The sequence below is a fragment of the Hypomesus nipponensis genome, chromosome 19, assembly GCF_054491055.1.
Source record: "Hypomesus nipponensis isolate SF chromosome 19, ASM5449105v1, whole genome shotgun sequence".
In the NCBI taxonomy this organism is placed as follows: domain Eukaryota; kingdom Metazoa; phylum Chordata; class Actinopteri; order Osmeriformes; family Osmeridae; genus Hypomesus; species Hypomesus nipponensis.
The window spans coordinates 6840159-6863190 of NC_140379.1; the positions used below are offsets into that span (position 1 = coordinate 6840159).

The 23032-nt window shown below is 39.7% G+C and overlaps 1 protein-coding gene across 1 annotated transcript in view; it reads left to right on the forward strand.

The window, feature by feature from the left end:
- Positions 1–4966: 4966 nt before the first annotated feature.
- Positions 4967–23032, forward strand: part of tox3 (TOX high mobility group box family member 3) — a 37335-nt gene continuing 19269 nt past the window's right edge. Inside the window, exon 1 of the mRNA XM_084681514.1 lies at positions 4967–5768. Within this exon, the coding sequence (XP_084537640.1) occupies positions 5667–5768 (102 nt within the window). The 5' untranslated portion in view covers positions 4967–5666. The remainder of the gene's footprint in view (positions 5769–23032) is intronic.

Below are 23032 nucleotides of genomic sequence, written 5' to 3' on the forward strand. Positions count from 1 at the left end.
ACTCATTTCGCACTCTTATCCAGAGCGACTTACAGTAAGTACAGGGACATTCCCCCAAGGCAAGTGTCTTGTCCAAGGACACAACGTCATATTGCGCAGCCAGGAATCGAACCAATAACCTTCTGATGAATAGCCCAACTCCCTAACCACTCGGCCATATTGCTAAAAATCTTTCTTTAAAATTTGGTTTAAGATAAATAATGGTTTTACAAATAGTTAACATGTTTACATGCACATTTTATAATGTAGATATGTTTTCAAGGACGAGGACAATGGAACACAAACATGGCTAATAATACAGCACCCAGTGATATTGAGGACTAGTGGGGGACTGCCTTTAATCTTTAATCTCCCTCATCATTACTGAACAGTATAATGGAGGAAATGGCCCTCAAAGGCACAACATAAAACGTAAACATGCACAGCACATAGAGCAAGAGAAGAGGGAGAGAGTGCTTGTGAATGAGGGATTGTGCAGGATACTAGCTGTACCAGAACATGGTCCTTGGGATCCATTTAAAGTCCATTTAAATCATCAGCTTCAGGAGGCAATGAACACTGGAGAAGAAATGTACCAGTCTGTATTAAGGAGGGAATTTGTGTCATACTGAATCACAACCTCACAACCAATCAGATAAGTGAAAAACAACCACCCCTTCTGCAGACCACTGGACGTGGCCTGGGCTTCACCTACGCCTCATCACAGCCGAGATAGCATAGAACATCTGCCCTCAGATGAAAAATAAAAGACAATTTGGTGAAAATGTACAAAAGACATCTGATTTTATTAGAAGATGTTATTATATTATTTGTATTTTCCTGTGATGGAGTCACCCAGAAGGCTAGGATAAGGATTAGTAATACATTTCCACATTAGGATGTCTCTTTAGGGTTAGGGCTGCATTATCCCCTCATGTTTACTACTCAGCGACTAGCTGCAGGCCACTCTTTATCTGTGAGTGACTGACTTGTATTTGTGTGTTAGTATTTTGTATCTATGAACTAACTGAGTGATCACCAACACTGGACAGTCAGCCTCGAATGGGCAAGGCTAGTTCAAGAGCATTTATCGCTATGCCTATTTTGCCTCCGGTGTGCAGCAAACACATTTGGGTGTAAGATGGGAACATTTATTTTTTGGTGTCTGATTGATGCCTTACTTGTCCTGGCTTTCGTGTTCCTTGTAAGATATCTTAGTGTAAAATGCATTATTAACACCAGCAAATTTTTTAGCTTATCCTATTTATTTATTTTTTACCCCGTAAAGTCAGTCTGGTGTGTGGTATGGTGCAGGCACACAAAACATTGTCTTCTTAACTACAGAGTTAATCAAACTACTGTATTTCTACTGCTACTCTTCTGTAGCAGTGAAAACATAAAGGGCAAGGACAAGTGTCTATCTCACATCAAGGTGACTTTGTAATGTTCAAGCTGTGGATTCGGAGCTACTGTTAAGAGATAATAGACTTGACACAACTTTGATACAACTGCACTATATACCAATACATGGTGTCCTTGAGTAGAGATAAAGGCTACAGTCCACCATCAAATATTTGTTTGAATTTCTCCCTGATGAAAAATAACTGACAGCATTCAAAATGCAGTGTGTTTTCTTCACAGAAAGCCACAACCAGGTTTTGATGTTGTCGAAGTCCTTTTATGTTCAAAACACATCATGTAATACATAGTTTCCTAAGTTCTCTCCAACAGATACTGCATTTCTAGCTGATGCAGCTGCATCATGCATATTTTCTTCATGAGTGAATAAGATCATAATCATAATAGGTGTGAGTGTGACAAGTACCTGAGGTTGCATCCTAATGTGTCTTAGCATGACATGGTTGAGATAAGAATAATGAACATTTGCTATCACTACTGCAGGACCGGCAGAGGGAGTTCAGATACTAATATCCGTCAGCAGTTATTTGCGAGGGCAGTGTACAATGGAGGAATCACATACTTAATATGAGGGGAGCATAAATAAAGATTATTAGGTTAATTAATTATTTTGCATTTATTACTCTTTTGTACCCCGATATAATTACTCTGCGCTGATTTAATTGAATTTGAACGAGAGCCAACAGAAGATAATTTGTTTTCAGGTTACCAAATGGTTCCAGTGTTGCCAGGCAGAGAGGAAATGACACATGGTAGCAAGGCATAATTCATCTGGCTGGGACACTGACACCCAACCAACAAAAAGGAAATTAATTCAGCTCCCCAGCTGCACAGGCAAACAACATTAAACACGGAAATAAATAACAACACTAACCCAAAGACCCAAAACAAAGCCGTGTTGTATTCAAAAACCAACACATCCAATAACCGAGCCAGTGAATTAGAAATCGAGCATGGGGTGTCTTATCTGATATATAGTGTGTGAGACTGTGTGGGTTTATATGTGTGTCTGTGCGTAAGAGAGTGAGGGAGATTAAATGTGATGTACTGCATATATGTGGGTGTATCTCTGCATGTGTAAAGCTTTGTGGGGCACGTAAGCAGCCTTATCATGCAAGGAACATAGCCTAAAAGAACAAGAATGGGTCAACAAATCTATAAATGCTAAATGTATTTCTTGGCTAACTTACATGGGGTATTCATTATGTCTACCTTCTTTAGGCAATAGTCAGGGGGGCAAAAGCTGGATAATCTCCAGGAAGGCATACCATGAGATCCTGAAGAATACCTCTTTGATTGCGTCCTTATCATATAGGCCCTAAAGTACACTATACATGCAAATCACTTACCAACTACATCACATTGAGTTGAAATCACAAAGGAGTTTGACACACTGTGTTTCATTAATGACCTGAGAGAGTGATGAATGACAGAGTCCTAGACTTGAGTGGAACATGTGAATGCATGGGGTTATGTGTGTTTGCCAGCATATCTGTAGAAGTGCATTAGTGCATTTGTGTTTTTTGGTATATAGTGTGATATTGGCTGTGAGGTATTGGAAAAGGTGTCAGGCATCTCTTTGTTGTTGCTAATGTACAATACAAGTATTATATAGTGGTCAAAGCAAGCAAAGAGCTACATGTGTAGGCAGGTGGATGAAGTAAGTCAAATAAGCCTTGGATCCACATGGTGCCAAATGGTGTAATTGACAGTCAAGGCTGTCATTATCTAGAGTATATATGTGGCCATATTCTAGTAGTCTACAACACCTTTAACTTACGCTCTGAAATGAATTATAATACCATTAGGTTTCAGGAAATATCACAGTACTGAAACTGCTCTCACCAAAATAATTAGCGACCTCAGACTCAACTCTGATGCAGATAAAGTCTCTATCCTTATCCTGCTAGATCTCAGTGCAGCATTTGATACCATTGATCACAACATCCAAATCAATAGGCTGGAAAATCTTATTGGGTTCACGGATAGTGTATTGAACTGGATAAAATCATATATCATAGAAAGGAAGTTTTATGTTAGTTTAGGAGACCATAGGTCCATGAAAAACATGAGAACGGCTACGGGGTTGCTCAAGGAAGCTGCTTAGGTCCATTACTTTTTTCTCTTTATATGTTGCCACTTGGCGACATAATCTACTACTACTATGTGGCCCCAAATCCAAAAGAGAGATGCTTACTAAGAATCTAGGAGGCTTAACCCCCTGTCTTAAACCAGAGGTGACGAGTCTCTATGTAATCCTGGACTCAGATTTGAATTTCAACTCTAACATAAATAAAGTGACCAAACAGCTTTCTTTCACCTGAGGAATATAGCAAAGGTACGACCATTCATAAACCAAAATGATGCAGAGAAGTTAATTCATGCTTTTATATCCAGCCGGCTGGACTACTGTAACGCACTTTTCACTGGTCTTCCCAAGAAAACCACTGAAAGACTACAGCTCATTCAAAATTCTGCAGCTACAATATTAACCAAAACTAAAAGGAGAGAACACATTAGTCCTGTCCTAGCTACTTTACACAGGCTCCCTGTTACCTTCAGAATTTACTTAAGGACCTTTTCCTCACATACAGAGCTCTACACGGACAAGGACCTAGCTACATTGCTAACTCCCTTATAAACTACACACCAGCTAGAACACTGCGATCATCAAATGCAGGCCTATTAGAGGTCACCAGACGCAGTCATAAGAAGATTGCTGATTCGGCCTTTGCTAATTATGCCCCAAAACTATGGAACAAATTACCCATAAATATTAGGGAAGCAAACATGCAAGACATTTTTAAAATACCTTTTTACCAAAGCATATAAGTAATTTTATCTCGGAAGGGTTTTAGTAGTTTAATTAGTTATATTATTGTTGCTATTTTAATTATTACTTTTATCACTTGTATTATTGTCTTTATTGTTTTTATTGATTTTATGCAGAGCATCTTGAGCTACAATTCTTGTATGAAATGTGCTATATAAATAAAGTGTTACTTACTTACTTACATCAATCTAGTTACAATTAAATGCATATCAATTGCTGAAACACTGTGAGGACACTTGTAATATGAAAAAATGCTCCAGATTAATTATTGGTTTTGTTTAGCACTACATGTTTTTACTTATGGCGTTGCATAACTTGCATGGTCCTATACCACTAAACTGAGGGTTATTGTGTTGGCTTAGTATTGGTAACTCAAGTTTATATTAGTAATCAAGTACACTTGATTAAAAATACAGTTAATTTCAAGTATCCACTTTTCTAAATGGTGGTTATTTATGTTTATTATCAGTTGATAGTCGGTGCATTTCATATGGTGTCATCTGTAATTTAGCTTCTAAAAATGTAACACGCATATTATGTCATAATTAAATTACCACTGTAAGTCTGACAAGTACGGAGCCTTAATGCATTTTAGAAAGTTATTAACTGTTATCACAGAAGCAGATGCTGGGCAAAGTGGGGAGTGGCGTGTGGTGTGTGGGGAGTGGCCCCAGTTTGTTCACACATTTGGCTTGTTCATCATTATAACGAATAGAGCCAAAGGCTGATGGAGGTTGTGTAGCCTAGTACAGCAAATCCACTAATTATACATCATCGATCGGATGCAACAGTATTTCCGTTTTTGTCTGAGTAACCACTACAGCAACGGGTAGAATAATGCTACTGAAACAGTTAGGCTACCAATAGAATCTTGGTTTATGCGATGAATAATAAACTTTTCCAACTAGGCTAGACTTTGAAAACTTGAAGAACAACATAACTTCTGAAAGAAACGAAAGAGCAAGAGTACGCACCGATGCTTGCATGGGCAGTGCCCTTACTGCGCGTTGGACTTGTTAAATGGCTATTAGGCATCTGCTAAATATTTTTTGTTATTTCAACACCATCTGAACGGCGAAAGGTAAATCGTGGAGTCTGTCGCTGCCGGTCGCGTGGCTTCTTTGTGTACAGCAGCTGCTTCTAAATGCATGGGCAAACACCGCGGCTTGGCGCAGATATAATACGCCTTGAGGAAACGCTTGGACACTGGCCAATCTTTATTGGAGTTTCTAAGCTCTGAAGAGGTTATTCAACAAATAGATGAGGAATACCAAAACTTCGTAGTTTACCCCCTGCCCAATCTTATGTCCACTTCTAGCTGAAGTCCCGACAGAGCTTCCCGTTTCGCCGCCTTTCTCTGTGCGCGTGGATTGTAAAAACGTAGAAACAAATTGAACCTTGTTCTCTGTACAAGTGCGCGGTTTCTCGACACATCATGGATGTAAGGTTTTATCCATCTGCCGGAGGAAATCCTATTCCAGGAGATCCACCAAACCTGGATTTTGCCCACTGTCTGGGCTACTACAACTTCAATAAGGTAAGATCATACTCGGTGTTATGTAGCATAGTTTTTGGACAGTATTGTGGCATGCCAGTTTTCATCATAACCGATGTGATTCACTGTTCCACTGCGTAGTGCCCTGGTCAGCACTTGATCCTTGATCCTCCAAAATATGAATTGTCTACGAAACTGTAAATCTACAGTGTGTATTTATACCAGTTACACGATGTTTACGCTGGTGTTAATGCTACGCTCTGCATTTTCACTCAAACTTATTGTCTCTTGGTGCATGCGAGGAGCCTAAACAGAATGGTGAAGGTTTTAGACTTAATTACGCACGTGTTTAGGGCTAAGTTTTATCTTATAAGAAAAGAGGCTCGCACACTTTTCATTTTTATGTACATTGTATTGCATATCATTACAACTTTGGTCGCTGTGGAAAGATCCATGACCAGATAAATCTAAGCAGACTCATTTCAATCATACTAGCGTATGCTATTTTGAAAAGCTTTAACCATTAATTTGTTTTAGCGTTGGTCCTTAATGGGAATGTGCCATTCTTGTGACTCAAGTTCTTGGGTAGATGTATAGACATTGTGTTCAACTGCAGTTGTTTTTTTTCCATCCAACCCATGCATCTCTATGATAGAAGCTTGAAACCGACTGAACACACTTGCATGCCCAATCTATCAGACTTCGTTTCTTAGATAGACAACAATACTAACTGTTCCTGACAAATGTATTTGGCTGTTTATCAAAAAAAAAAACTGTGTTGTTGTAACCCAACACAATAGGTTGGGCTTTATTGAGGTGGTTGTTCACACCAGCTGTGTGGTGCTAAAGCACTGTAAGTGGAGACATTTCTTTTTTTCATATAAAGAGACACACCTTGCTCATCCTTTTAAAAGAGACTTAAAGATTGCATTGGGTTGTGACATGCAGGTAGATCACCAGACAACTCTCCATATCTCATAACACCATGGATTTGATGCTACAGAACACTTATCATCTTAGTCCTTATCACCATCAGGGGACATGCAAACTCTGACTGGAACATTGTGTCAGATTCTAAATGGTTTGCATTGTTTGGACAAATGTTTGGCTATCTAATTTCCCCATTAACACAAATATTTATACAACTCCATCCAAAGTATGTATTAGTAATAGCATGGCTTCCTAGTATTGCCTGTAGCTTCATTGAGTAATGTTACAGTAATGTTAGCATGTTATTCCTATAGCAGGTACAACCTGTTATTGTGCATGCAAACTTTTAGAACCAACATTAAATTGCCAATAAGGGACATAATGGTGTAGGCCAAAACACCAATACAGTATAAATTAAACTGAAATAGATGTCTGTCCACTTGCTATGCATCTCATTAAGTAGCACATATCTCATGCCAATTTTGACTTCTGTGTGTAGAACACAAACACCGTAATTATGTGACTTAACTCATTTCAAGGTAGCACAACACAGCAGTTAATCATTCAGATGATGTGTCATGTTTGCGAGTCACAGTGAAATGAAGTATTACACATGCCATCCATTTACAAGCCTCCACATCAACTTCTTACACCACAGTGCTTCAACCATGCCTTCGACAGTCAATAGATACTCAATTTGATTCATAAACAGCTATACCCTCTCAAAATGTTGGCGAAGGACTTAATTCAATTTTAATGACAACACAGAAGAGAAGGGCCCAAAGGCATTTTCAAACATCAGAGATTCTTTTAAATCTACAGAAAACCCAAACGAGAGGCACAAACTTAATTAGGTGCTGCAGTCATGACTAATGAAGCTGCCTGTTATTTGGCAGTAGGATGAAGGAGAAACAGCAGTGGTGAGGAGGTCCACGCAATAACTTCCCACCACTGAATATGTTAATATAATGTACATTACAAGGAAAATGAGCTGCTGTAATCTAGTGGAATTGAACTCTGGGGCCTTGATGAAAAATATCATTAAGGCTGATTTAAAGCACTCTTGCTCATGCTGCCTTGGTTATTATTCCTGCATCTCAATATTTAATAGCATGGATTGTGTTCAGGTGTATGACAGGCTTGTCGCAGCAGGGTGTGTCTCTGTTAAAGTGCTTTGATTCAAGTTTGAACACAAGGTAACAGTGTTTAGGGGCAAACCCACAGGAACTATTTTTGTAATTGATTAGTTGGTCCTTCATAAATAGTGTGCAGTCGTACATTACATTACATTTTTCTGGGGTAATGGCTTGGGATTTTTACTGGGTCTTTGGTTTATACCAAAGCACATGTGGTTGTAGTCAGTGAAATTTACAAGAAAATGGTCTCACTCCAAAAGGCTTAAAATAAACACATGCCTACATATTTTTTATCTTTGGTTGCAGAAGTACATTTGTTTTTTTCTTCTATTTGAAACCTTTCAGAAGTGGGACACTTTGAATTATGTGGCCTTTAACTAGGCAAAGTCGGCATAAAACGTCACAACCAACAGATTTTTTGGCTTGTTTTGAACTGGTTTCAGCATGTCTCAAAGTCAAACTTGATTGACTGAAAGGCCTTCATGAGGCCCTTGTTACTTGCACATTTATGGCCAGGTGCTCCACTTTTCTGGAGTAGAATAATGTTTAAGTTATAATACACATTTCATCTAACGTTTCATTAGCTTTTCTGGCAGAGATAATTAGCTGCAGATGTTAACAGAACAGGCTATCACCTACTGACACCACAGTTCTGTTTGCAAAGTTATTCATAACACTGCAATACACTTAACACTACACTTACACACACACATACAATTCATAACACATAGTCACTCGTATGTTTAGTCTGTTGACTATAGAGAAAATGTCAATCAAATTTAGTTGAGAAGATTTGCTGAGGACATTTTTGTTTCTGAAAGGTTTTCTTGCAATACCTGAATGAAGGGCTGAATCTTTCTGTTTCCTTGGTGGTAGGTGTCATTGTGCCAAAATATAATTTAGTTTGGTTAAAAAAAGAAGAGAAAAACTGTGAACTGAACAGGAAGTGGGATACCTCAGAGACAGAGATTAGAGATCTACATAAAAAAAAACAAGTTCCTCTGACTTTTAAAGGGTTGGAGGACCACTTGCGATTGCACGGTGGCTTGCACTGTTGCTTCAAAAAAGTCCTGGGCTTGACTCTCGCTTGGGGCACTGTTCAGTGCCCAGGTGGGCTTTCTCCTGGGCAGTTCTGTGTGGAGTTTGCATGTTCTCCTCTTGCTCACAAGAGTTTACTCTGTAAAAGAAGGCCAATAAAAACATGCAGAACAGATCACTCTCCTATCCAGGCACGAGGTGAGCACTTGGACTTTGCTCACGGTTGCGGCTGATCACTGCTTCTGGTTACCCTCAAAGGAAGGATAAGAGGATGTGAAAATGCAGAGGAAAAAACTCGGAGGTAGACACTTCTACACCCGTTTCTGTGTGTTCCCAGTGTTGCAGCTTCCTGAAGGGAAGCTGCCCCAACTATGATACATTTGTAAGAAAGTCTGCAGCTGCACATATCAGGGCACTTTATTTTGCTCGTAAATGTGGTACAGGTGAAACAAAAGCCTGACTCGATGGCTTGGATCCAATTGTCTCATCCATCTGTATGGAAAACAAAGCAGAAAGGAAATTGGTAGGCTACAGAGATGCTAAATTACAGTGCCTTCACACCAGCAAACCCTCAGGGCAATATCTCCCTATTGTCCTCTGGTCACATTCCCCCCCCTCTTTGTTTCCTCCTCTGTTGAGTGGGAGTGAAAGGGTTAAGACACTCCTCAAACACAGGGCCGTGTGCATCTTGCCAGTGTACACAGCTGGTGCCATTTCATCAAACTGAGTCTAAACATATCCAAACACAACTTTAAAATGGGTCTACCTTGAGAAGCTGCCCACTTTGTCACGTCTAAAAGTTGATTGATGTTACTACAAGGACATGTTAGAGGCTTTTCTGTACAGGAAGTGAATGCCCGATGTGTTCCTGAGCATTTAATTGCACCTTGTCAAAGGCCCTTTTCAACAGATTTATTAAACAGCAAATTTTCCTGAATTGATTTGCTAAATTTTTTGTTTTCCTGAAGTACTACTGTATATAGAATCTCTTGCCTAATAATGACTTATCTGTCTACATTTGAATTATTCTGCTGATTCTGGTGATTCCCCATGTAGGACTACATAAAACAGATGTATTCACATACTTTGACTTCCTGCATGCTTCATAAAGCTTCCTGTGTTCCCCCAGAACTATGCATACCGAACAAGGCAAATAATTGTTGCCATGAAAGCTGTGCCAGTCTGGAATGATACCATTTCTGTAGCAGGATTTAGATAATAGTATGGGTGTACCCACCAATCATGCTTGTAGATGGCAAGTGACTGTTGCATAGAGTGCATTATATAAAAAAGAGTAAAGTATAACATTAGCTGATAATGTTCTCTTCTTTCTATAGAATATGTTGATCAAGATCATTACTTTTATCCCTGTTGGCATATACACATATGCCTAAAAGGTAGTCAGAGTCCTATTTACTTTGTGTCTATGTGCACTTGTTCATTTCATACTGAAGCAAGTCAACAACGCGAGGTCTTGTCTATTCACTAAACACACTGGGATAGTCTTCATGAGGTGGAGTTGAGAAGCTGCTGAATATGTAAATCTCAGGCTGACACAGACCATTACCCTGATCAGCGCTCATGACGACCATCTTTAATCCCAACACCAGCGCTCGTAAATCCACTCCATTACATCTCCTTAAACATCAGCTAGCATGCTTCATTTAAAACTCACGCTCAGAAAACATCCCACTTCCTCTGGACAGCTCTGAGGCCTTTGACAGCCGCAAAAGCACAACACTTAAGTAAAATGGGAAAGAGGTTTCATGTTTTTGTGTCAGATTACCTGCATTTATTGTGAGACACAAATTCCTGGTACACTGTTGTTATTTGGCACGAGGACACATGAAAAGAAGGGTGTTCCTTAAAAGGCCACATGTCACAGTCATTACCATGACTTCTACCCACATCTCAGAGTTGATTGAATGTGTATGAGTTTTAGTTTTAAGTTAGCAACTGTCCTCTGTTCCTCTAATCAATGAACAGTTTGTTTGTGTTAATGATGTGTTGAACCTCAAAGTGGCTGTGTTTTTTCCTCTCTTGATGAGTTCAATGACGTAAATACTTTTCCTAATTGCTGATCATTGCGGCCAAGATGGAGATTATGGATTTTATTCCACATTATAATCAACAGAAAATTGCCCCTTACATTTTTGTCTCTCCAATCACACATTTTAAAAATAGTAATTATTCTACTCAATTCCACACCACACTTTCTGCTATTACTCAAGTTTTAATTATTCTTGCAAGAGGAAATGTGTTTTTACAGTGTACTGTATCCTACTGATCCACATACTGTCTAATTAACTGACCAACTAAAGGCATATGTATATAGCTAAACTAATATGTCAAAGTAGCCCAATGTTTCTCAAATAAAGATTGTGCACCCATAAACCAGACTTTGGAGTATCTGCAAGATTTTTCCACCGTGATAAAACATTTCAATCTAGCTTTGTCTCTCAACATCTCTAAAAGCACCAACCTCACTGACTTATTAAAGACTTAAATTCCCTGTGGCCTAGAAACTGCTTTTACTGTGAATTTGGATGTTTGCTAAGGGACCAGTCAATCATTTGTGGTTGGTTGATTCAATACATGCGTCATATAAATGATTAGCCTAGACTTTCATTTTTGTAGACACACATTTTAAGTGTTGTTTTGTTGAGGTCATATTTTATATATCTTTTGTTGAATTCTTGTTAATGGTTTAAGAGACTGAATCGAAACTCTCAAGTGACAAAAACTTTAATCTAACCCCTATCCACACAAAAGTTGAGGAAATACATTACTATATTTTCCAGAACAAGATATGCATGGTTCTTCACTCAATACATAAATAAAGCCCTGTCAAGAAATCCATGAGGACTTAGTTGTTTTCAAAGATTATTTTCTTGTGAACCTTTTCTGTGACCCTTTTACAAAGAGTGCTTGTCTTTTAATCTCATTGAGGTATTATTCACTCACTGTAGTGACATTCATTCGCAGGGTAGTGCATTGTTGCAAGGGTGAAATCTTCCCTCATTAGTGCACTGTAGAGACCGAGAGGCATCTCTGATATTACATGTTGGGCAAAATAAATCACACAGAGGTGATTAATCTATCCATTGTTCAGCTGCCACTGGCTACACCATGCATTCCTATAATGCTATAAGCGACCAGGTTGTCCTTAAGAGAGTGACAATGGCAGCAGATATGCAATGGTATGCAAATGTTCCTCCAACACACCGAGCAAAGAGCCTATATAATAAGGGTAAGTACAACTACTATTTGAATGTTCAAATAAAAAAGGGAGAGGGTGAATATTTAAATCAACTGCTACTCTCCAACAAAGTTTTTTGCAAAAGAAGGCTTTGACTTGGGTGTTTGCAGGTTGTTTGTGTACTCGAGGCATGTTGTTTAATGTTTATGTCCAGCCATTATTTTGAGTTTCCAGACAGATGGGCTAAGTGTTGGAGATCGGGGAACCATGTGTTCCCAGTGTTGGTCTTCCAGGGTCATACACATTGATTGTAGACTGCCCCCTCCCCCAACATTATATATGTCGCAACATTGTAATGTTACCATCTCGGCTAATCCAATTTTAGTATAGCATTAATACTGTCACATTTACAGTCATCTTCAAGTCATAAATAAAACTTTAATAGTCCCCTCAAAAGCTCATATAAATTGGAAAAGTGCCATCACACTTCGCCAGATTTTAATTGGATCTTTTATAGACATGCATTAGACTGATAAGAATATTCTATTGCACCAAGTCCTTTGTTTTTCCTGGAAATGTAATTTGCCATAATTCATGTTCAAATTAAATGGTTTCAAGATTTACATAGGCACTGTTATGTCCTTTGTAAACTGAAAAACTCATAGAAATTGTCATCTTATTATATTCATCTGTAATACCCACTTTTGGGAAATATTCCATATTTTCATGCTCCCCATTTTTTAGAGCTACTATCTTATGTTAAATGCATAGTTTCATATGAAGGATACATTTTGTACCACTTTCTGCATAGGAGAATCACAATTATCGTCATGTACTTATGTCTTTGCTAGTCGCAAGGGGGCTGGTATCAAAACCAGGCAGTTTATGGCGATGCAAATTAGTATATGTATTTTTGATTATTATAATAGTGTTTGACTGTTTAACCCAGAGCAATTAATCATTAGAATGTCATGTGAATTAAGACTCAGTGCACAGAGAAAGAATAAGAGAGAGAGAGATACTTTTGTTCTTTAGTACATTGATCTCTGTCTTACAGATACAGTAATTGTTGCTACAAGACTCTATGACTAGAATATGTATTTTTACATGTAGTAAGATACATACAAAGTCAGACAACTTGTGTTTGACTTTTGTGTCAGACATAGTTGCCTGTATTCTATCCATTTGCTAAATGAGGAAGCATGCTGTCAAAGATTTGTAAAAATACTGTAAAGTTGGAGCAAGAGATTTTTCAAAGCTAACAAACATGTGGTTCCTCTCATGGCTGGTCCAGCTCTATTATTTATTTCACGTGCATGTTAAAAGTGAAAAGTTGTTTCTTTGTACAGTCTTTCCAAAAAATGTACATAGGTTGCCTCATTGCTGATGCGATTTTTAGTGGCCACAGAAGTATCCTAAACAAATGAATTCCTCCCTTTTCCTCCGGCCATAATTGAAAGGTGCATGTACAATGTTCTAATAAAGACCCAATTAGGGACACAGTGCAGCTGGCCTCCATCTGGGCCCTGAAAGCAGTATTGATGTGGAGGGTGGAAACTTTGTGAACTAGCTGTTATTGTACTCCTTAGTCTCTCTCTTCATCGGTAAACCATTCAGGTGGGGCTTAGAGGTTGAATTCCGCCTACAATTGTTCTTCAGATGATTTGCCTTGGTTTAAGTCTAGTGATAGAAAGATAGTCTTTTTTTTATAAGGGCGGGTTGTTCATGAACCTCAGGCTATCTATTGGTAGACAAACCCTGTGGTATGACCTCATGTTCTCATGTGCCGCCATTGCTGTGCCCTGTGAACTCTCACAAGTGGCCGCAGTGTGGGATGGCAGAGGTGGCAGAGACGAGGCAGAGGAGAGAGAACCCACTGCATTTACAGACCATCCTTCCTGAGACGGCTATTCACAAGTCTTTAATACACACATTCCTAAGAAGAAAAACAATCTTGTTTATCTGACAATAGACAATAACGCTCGAGTCTGCTCCTCTGAGGCCTTTACTCAACGGTGTATCTCTTCAGACACCTGCTGCACCGGTGTGAGGAGCTCTCTTTCCTTGACAATGCACAGGACCCTTTTTACCTTTCAAACTGATAAAACAGAAGAGAAGCAGAGTGATTACACTGTATCAGAGATATTACAGGCAGTTGATTAAAGCGTTAGCAAGGAGTTAGCCAAGGTTAACCGTCCATAATGAAACACTGTGAAAATAATGATACGCTGCATGGTTTTATGAAGGCTGGTAGCTGCTCGGCAGAGCTGTTGTGACCTTCAGTAGTTACGCAAGCTAATCGTAGTGAACCCCCTTGCACCCCTGTAGATACATGACTCCATTACATGTGATGAGCATCTAAGAGAACCGTAGTCTACCAGCTCTCCCTCTGAAACTGTTTCAGGGACATCCTACCATGGGGTTTGACATACAAACCTACTGTGTACTCACCTATATTCAAAGACCTTATTCAACAGGGTATTTTAAGAAATGTATTTATCTTGTTATGGTGGCTCTCATCTTTTCCTCTGTTGAAGGTTAAATACTTTAAAGGTAGTTGCTTAGTGTTTCCACGGGTCATTGCTTGTTATCATAAGCAGCAGCATATCTGTTAGCTTTAGTAGCTTGGATCATGTTCTTGCTGTTGCTATATCCAGACGGGAATCTCTGGACCTTGACATTTCACACATGGACTGGGGGCTATCCATGGTCACTTTATGATAACTTAGTAAGCAATACTTACTTCACTGACCATGGAAATCCTAATATTAGTTTATCACCCCATGAAGTATTTGCAACAGTTTCTATGTGGCTGTGATATCTTAGGAATAGAAATAGATCAAGATAAGCACAAATTAGCTAATAAGCTAACACTAGAGGCACATCAACTGATTAATCTCTTTCTATTAGAGATTGTCTACTTCTTGTAAACATGAAACACTTATATTTGTGTAATTATCTGCCTGTTTATGATGGAACAGTGAACACGTCAAAAAATGGTGTTCTATTGTCAAAACCTTTTAGTTCTGTAACCAATATACATGGATGTCCATGTTGCAATGGTGCACAAATTGTAAATTCCCTTATATCTTTGGCTCTAGCATTTTTAACAACAAATAGCCACTCATATTTTCCACATGCTGTTTTAATTTGTTTACTCAAACCGATAAATAGGTCTATGACTCTCCATCGTAAGAGTGGGCTGTGCTAATGTCTCTCCGGGCTAAACAGAGGTCTGAGAGAAGCATGATATTTAGGCTAATTCACAAGTGTGAATGCCTCACATTAGAGGGATCCAGTTGGACAGCCACGAGGTTGAGTGCTAATTAGTGTTTTAAAAGCCAATCGGTTCCGTACAATTACTGCTACTGCATTCGGAAATGGCATTTATTTAATCTGGTATCAAAGTTTACCACGCGATGAAGTGTCATAACTGGCAAATTGTTTTTACTGTTTAATTGTAAGAGGGTGGAGACTTTGGAATTATAGGATGGCCCTACATTCCACCACTGTGGTAGGGTATTGACATTTTCCCTGGAATATATTGGCAACAGGAACTAATTAACAAATAAGAATAATTGCTCCATTTGTGTATTTATCACTGGAGTCCTCACAACAGGCAAGCCTCAAGCAGGAACAACAAAGTAGTACATAAATCAAAGTGGTTTTCTTTGCCAAGGCAGACCCCCTGGGAGGTACCTTGGTGCTTAATTAAAATCCAGAAGGATCATGTTTTAAGTGTAGGTGAGAAAGTCCTGAATAACAATGACAAATCATGAGCATTAGTTGTGTATTTTGGAACACAGAAACCATATTCTTTCTCTTAAAATGATTAAAAAATATTCTGAAATAATTGTTTGTCAATGCAGTACAGCGTAACACTATAGTTCAGCCTTCTTCTTTTACTATTTGGCTCAGTTTTCACAAATAAAAGATTGAGTAGATTTATCTCATAATTACCCATATGGATTGCAGTGAACACTGCCTTTGTTAGACTTTCTATCATTACTTATATCATTACTCGGTTCAACGTTTGTTGTTATCCTTTTATTGTATTATAATCTCTCAACATTATTTACCAAGTGTGTGTGTGTGTGGGGGGGGGTCTTATATTGTCTTATAAATATTTGAACCATTGTATTGCACTGTAGATAGAGGGTTTTAGAGGGACAGACAGGCAGTCAGATCAACATGCTGTACAGTTTGTATGATAGGATGTCAGAGCTCACTGGCTGCCCCTCAGGCTATTGTTGTTCCTGATCTTTTGAGTTCCTGGATCTGACAACTCTGCGCAGACCAGACCAACCAGCACTTATGGGTCTGTGGGCAATAGGAGTAACAAATTATGAGAGACAAACCATATGGATTTTCCAAATGGATAGCAAAGATTTAATCAGGTGGTTTTATTCTGATGTGCATTACCTCTTTCTCATGACTCATAAAAGGATGAATTTAGTTCATGGTAAACCTGTCCCAAATGAAATCCTCTCATTTACATACTTTAGCTCTGCAGAGATGTCCTCAAGCTATCGTCCCATTGGCTAATAAGTCACAGTGAATCATGATGGAGAATATGCAGACTGTGCAGATTGGAATAAAGACATCATGATTGTTTCACAGTGTAATAGTAATCTTCACCAATTCATGAGCCTTTATTTGGGGCAAGAGTGAGTGGCACTGACTCCTGATTAGAAGAAGCCAAATATAATGGCTGCCACTCAATGTGCCCAGCTAATTGGGTCGATGTCTTTAACTGAGATGAATAGAGAGATTCATTATTCCTACGCGTCTGTTAAATTTGCCTCTCTGTGCGCAGGTAAAGTGCCTGATGACACGATGACAGACATTGTCTATCACTGTCTTCTCCCAACTAAAAGACAGTGGCATTCTTATTTTACTCACCTGTCCCGCACAATTGTGTTACATTTACATTTAGTCATTTAGGCTAAATGTATCCAGACTCTCATCCAGAGCGACTTACATTAAGTACAGGGACATTCCCCTGAGGCAAGTCGGGTGAAGTGCCTTGCCCAAGGACCCAACGTAATTGGCACGGCTGGGAATCGAACCGGAAACCTTCTGATTACTAGCCCGACTTCCTAACCACTCAGCCATCTGACTCCCCTTTTGAATGGCACTTTGCGGCGGTGTGTTGGCATGAGCCTCCGCCACCTCCAAACGAAGGCTGCTATGAGGATGGCGTAGATGAGATCTAGACTGCCGCGTGAAATAGCGGCAGCCGCTCCCAGCAGACTGTGTACTTACAGAGATGAGAAGAAGCGGGTCAAACACCAGCCTAATGAAGACGAATGGAGACCAATGATGGTCTGTGTGGAAGAGAAGGCGCCTGGGTTGGAGAACCTGCGGCACACACATTTATTTTGGGGCAGAAACTCACATTGTGCCTCCTATTTGCCCTAAAATAGAGGTCAAGGCACAAACACACCATGTCACTGACCCCCTTTTTTAGCCTCCTGGACTAGAAATGGTAGAAAAGTGGTCTCTGTGAGTGGTGGTCAATGGAGGAAATCGACGGAATCCTTACTTATAGACACTTAGCAGCAAAGAATGTTACCCTAGAAGTGGTGTTGGACAAATAAAATCTGCAGCTGTATCGCTTAAAAGTGTTCTTTTAAATTGTGTGTAACCTTTTCTGAAGTCGTTTTCATAGCCTACTGTACACCCTTGGTGGATTAACTGTAGCTAATGCCAAAATAGCACTATACATTAATAAGCTATTCATCACTGAAATGTATATCCACATGGTCTCACACACCTAACAAATCATCAGTTGGATCATGATTTTGCAATGGTATATGACATTTAACTTCAGCCCAGTTGAAAGAGGGGGAAAAAACTAGATGACATTACCATAACTCTGCAGTCCCCCATTCCAGATGCTGGTTTGTGGTAGTAAAGTACGTACATGACTGACTTTATTACTTATATGATTGGCTTGTACATTACTCGTAAAAGCAAACGCTTAGCTTGATATTGTCCTTGGGGAAATTCATACTTTTTAGGGGACATGGCTGCATTTGATTGGTCACACACTGTTTAAATGTCAGCTTCACAAAAGCTTATTTCTGGAGAGAGTTTCTTTTCTCCTCTTTTGAATGCTTTGCTAGCTAAGCTTAGCTTTTACCCTCCTGTTAAAATGAAATCCTTGAAAAACATGGCGTGTTTCAGTGACTCTGTGGACTGTCATTCCAGGTGCCTTTGATCACTGTGCTGTCTTTTTACTCTGAGGAATAGAATACTTTTACTTTGTGTCGAAACAGATCTGTAGTTTCTCTTTGTTACTAGCCTGTCAAAAATGTCACTGCTATGATATAAAATGAATGGTGAAGATTCATATTTGTAATAATGCCACACTGGTATCATAATCGTACCCTTCTTTTCAAATCGTAAACGTTAAAATGAAATTTTGGGTGTAAATACTGTTAAAAACACGAGCAAAGCATTTCGCTTTGACAGACCCTTTCACTTAAAAAAAAAAAAAAAAAACACAAGAAAACAATATCTTCAATAGAACAGACATCAGGTTAGTTATTAAGATTTAACTTGTCCTGTTGCCAAGAGATGTCCTGTCTGTCAAATGGATGAATGTTATATGCCAGACCGTGTATGCTTGGAACAGTTAATTTGTCTTTAATTTGTTGGTAATAGATCAACAGCTGTCTTTTGTATCTGCAGTTGTCTTTTTTTGCTGCTGCCCTGTCATTATAAAATATTAAAAAAGAAAAAAGGCTTCAGTGACAGACATGTGCTGTTGAGCACCAGCCCTCAATTAACAGACACACACTGTATCAAGTATTGGAAATTAGACAGGTGTGTTGAAAACACAAAAGAAAACATCCTTACGCTGTACAATTTTGGTCATTTCAGCTCATTTGCTTCAATCTTAATCTCCGCTGACCTGTTGATCGTCAGTTTCCAGACACATTTCTGGAGAGGAGCCCAACAGTATTTGCAGCAGGACCTCTGTCAGTAGCGCCAAGCAACACAGCCACAAATTGGAATGTGGTACAGCTCTGGGAAGGGAGCCAAGATTTAAATTAGACAATAACCTCTGCTCTCCTATACTGCCTCTCGTCTCCTGCTGCAGGCATGGCCATTTGTTTAATACAGTCAGCCCTGTAGTGTATAATAGACTGATGTATGAGTCACCGCTCAGCAGTTTGTGTTTCTCAGATTTATAGAGATTGAACAACTGGTCGGTTTGTACTTACTGTAGGCTTATCGAAAGAATAAATGGAAACGACAGAACCAGAATGGGCTAGATACACCCACGCCAGTTTACAGCTGTATCCTTACCAAAACATGCATAGAAAAGAAAGTCTTAGGTATTAGAACCCATTCCTCGCCTAAAGCAGTTTGATTTGTGTGTAAGGAGAGAAGCATAAAGACCAGTTGTAGACTCCAAAAGTACAGAAACATTGTTTTTCTATTACTAAGTCTACCAAAATTTCACGTTAGAACTATTGTCCCCATACTGCAATCCAGAAGACTTGTTAAGATTGCATGGGGAGCCTAATTCATTCATGTTGTTGAACTTAAATTCAATGTTTTTTTTCTTAATGTCATTAAAACATTACAGTATAACACGGAGCCCCTTAAACATTACATTTACATTCATTCATTTAGCAGACACTTTTATCCAAAGCGACTTCCAAGAGAGAGCTTTACAAAGTGCATAGGTCACTGATAATAACAACAAGATATCCCCAAAGCATTGCGGGTAGCCAAAACAAAAGCACACATTGTGAACAACCAAAAAATAAGTGCCAAAGGGAAGAACCATAAGAGCATGTAGTTAAGCAAGTTACAATTAAACAACATGAATCTCTAAGTGCAAGTGTACCTGTAGAAAAGCAAGTAACAGTAAAATAAAAATAAAACTAACTAAAAAGGAATATGTCGCAGCGAATACAACAGTTTAAATCAGTTACCACTAACCAACAAGAGCAACAAGTCTCTAAGCAAGAGTCATTGTGATCCTTGAGGAAACTAGCATTGGGTTCAGCAAACCATTCCTAAGTACCGTTGTACTCCCGGAACAAGTGCGTCTTGTGCCTTCTCTTGAAGGTGACGAGACAGTCTGTGTCTCTGATGGAAGTGGGGAGTTGATTCCACCACTGGGGGGGCCAGACAGGAGAAGAGCTTGTTTTGGGACCGGGCGGTTGTCTGAAGAAGACTGTAGGTGGCGGGTGGAGGTGTAGGGCTGCAGGAGAGACTTGATGTCGTCGGGTGCAGTCCCGTTCACTGCTCGGAAGGTCAGTACCAGGGTATTGAATCTGATGGTGCTGATTTGCTGATTAGTTACATTAGTTTACCCCCCAGGACCTTGTTTTAGCTGTTTACACTACCAATGCCAGTTCTAATGAGTGCAGTAGCCAGTAATGGTGTCCAGGGAATGGAGATGCGTGTATACTGCCAGAACAATAACAAACTTCATTCTGACTAAATAATTCTCAGTAACTCACAAAAGAGTTCCAGGTCCCTGAGCTCATAGCCACCTGTTAAACCAAGTACAGTGGCTGTGCCATCCGGATTACCACTATCAAAACAAAAGGCCTTTTAAGAGGTAAAAAGCTTTCCTGAATTGTCCTTAAACACAGCACAGGTAATGAGCCTTTAAACTCACAGAAGGCTACAGCTCTTGTAGAGCATGTAGAGTAGAGCAAAGTAGCCTGAGTTTTAAATCTATACCTCTGATAGCATCTTCAGCTGGAGTTACTTCAAAGCCGGACAGAGTAAACAGCCTCAAGACATGGCTTAAAGGCAAATGCAAGACAACACCACCAAACTAGTCCTTTTTTCACGCCGTTTCTCAAAAAGTGCAAATTTATAGGCAGCAGCCGTTGTGGGAAAGCAGCACCATGTTTCTGGGGCCCTCTCCATTGCCTAAGCCCTTTTGTGGGCTATGGGCCAATGGCTCTGCACCCCGCTAGATCAAAGATGAAACTCACATTTAGCTTGTGCTTTCTTTTAAGATTTGCTCAGGAGAGTGCAGACCAGACTGAGCTAGAGAGAGGGGGGAAAGGTTGGAAGGTTATCTTCTTAGTATTTAAATGAGCTAGATGTGAATTTATTACTAATCTCATGCACTACTAGCACTGCCCCACTACTATTTCTTTGGTTGTAGTTTTGCCACTAAAAAACAGGTTTGAGGCTGTGGACTGATTCCAGTGCTGTCAGGTGAAAGTCTGAACATTGCAAACATGTCAACATTGAACAAGCGGGACCCACAAAAGAAATGTGAAAAGAAGGAATACATATTTTCTGAACTGTAAAAATGAAAAGAAACTTGTTTTTTTTATTGCAGTCTATGTTAAGCTTTCTGTAAAGCAAAAATAAGCAATGTTCCCTAACATGCACATACATGCTGAATCTGAGTCCCTATTGAGCGTCAATTTCCAAGTAGGAGCATCTCTAATTTCCTGATCTCCCATTTCAGAGAGAGAGGGGGAGGGTGGGGTGGGGGGGAGAGAGAGTCTTATTTTTTTCATGGTATGAGTCAATATTCACCAAATTGTGTACCCTGCCTTTCAGTGGGCACCAGCACCTGGGATCCCACATTTAATTCACCCAGATCAGACACCAAACACTGGTTGTGAACCAGAGGAAACAGGTGGTCTTTTATGGTGGTGTTTGATATCCCTGCAAGGAGTTAAACTTGTCCTCCGGGTCCAGATTTATTAAAGCAAACAGGCCTGAGGAGACAAAGACCAGGGCTGGGCACAGTGCTGTAAAAGAGGAGACAATCAGGACACAGACTGAATGAAACTGTCATCAGCCAGATCCAGGCATCTGATAAGACCCAGCCCTGCTCTCAGGCCTGTCCCACCATACAGTTCTAATCTGCCCAGGCCTTTCCTCAATTCTCGCTCTGAGAGACAGAGCCGGAAGGACAGAGAGACACTGGGAGAGAACTACCCTTTAAATGATACCATTGGTGTTTTTTCCAAGAGCGGTCCTTATGTGCCAAACAGCCTGTGCTGTGCGAGCAGAGTAATGGTTTTATCTTTAAACTGAATTACCAATCGATTGGGCCTGCAGATCAGAAACCAGCATGGGAGCTGACTGCGTGAACCCAGTGTGCTGTGGAGTCGCTTTACAAATTGACTACAGAACACACAGGGGGAATATATAGACATACTGCATATCTGTCAGGTGTGTATATGTCAGGATGCACTGCATGCGTGGAGACGTGCTGCGAGCGTGAATGGCTCCTGCGATCACACCAGTGGCAGCTGCAGTGTTTACGCTGAATTGGGTTGTAAATGAGTATGCATTTAGTGAGGAGGACCAGGGGAATCAGAAGATAACCTTCCCAGAGGTTTCTGTTTACCCTGCACTACGACTGGCCCAGAAGGGTGGGAGCAGGGCGGGGAGGAAAGGGTGCCACTTGTGCTGGGTCTCCTCCCCTTTTTGTAAAATGAAAGGGTCTTAAACGGGCATTCTTCCAAACCCAAGACCAAGAAAAATTTATCAAAAGATATAATACCAAAGCAAATTACCTTTTGGTATCTCTGGGCAACCACCGTTTTTCTTCTTCTTTTAATTTTTTAAATTTTGTTCATAAATAACAGTAGTGTTCATGCTCTCTTTTCTAGATATGAGAACATATTAGCACAAGCATCATGTTCCAGAGAACAGAGACAAGGCTGTGATTACTGAGCTCAAGCTGAACTGTTAAATCGCTTGTCAGCAGCTGATATGTTTCTGGCAAGCGTCTGCTCATGATTGAATTAGTTGCTGGGTTTCTGCAGGGAGGAGGAACATGGCCAAGTTGCTTACCTGCTGTCAGGCAAGCAGACTGATAATGTGGTTCTGACCGTTATTGTAAATCTAAGTGCCTTTTTCTCTGTAATAAAAAAAAAAAAAACATATGCCCAAACGTACTGTATTTTCATTCCACTCCATTAGAGCATTTCGCTAGATTTATTAATAATACTTGATCCAATTTTATTCCAATGTGGAAAACTTCAATGATTTCC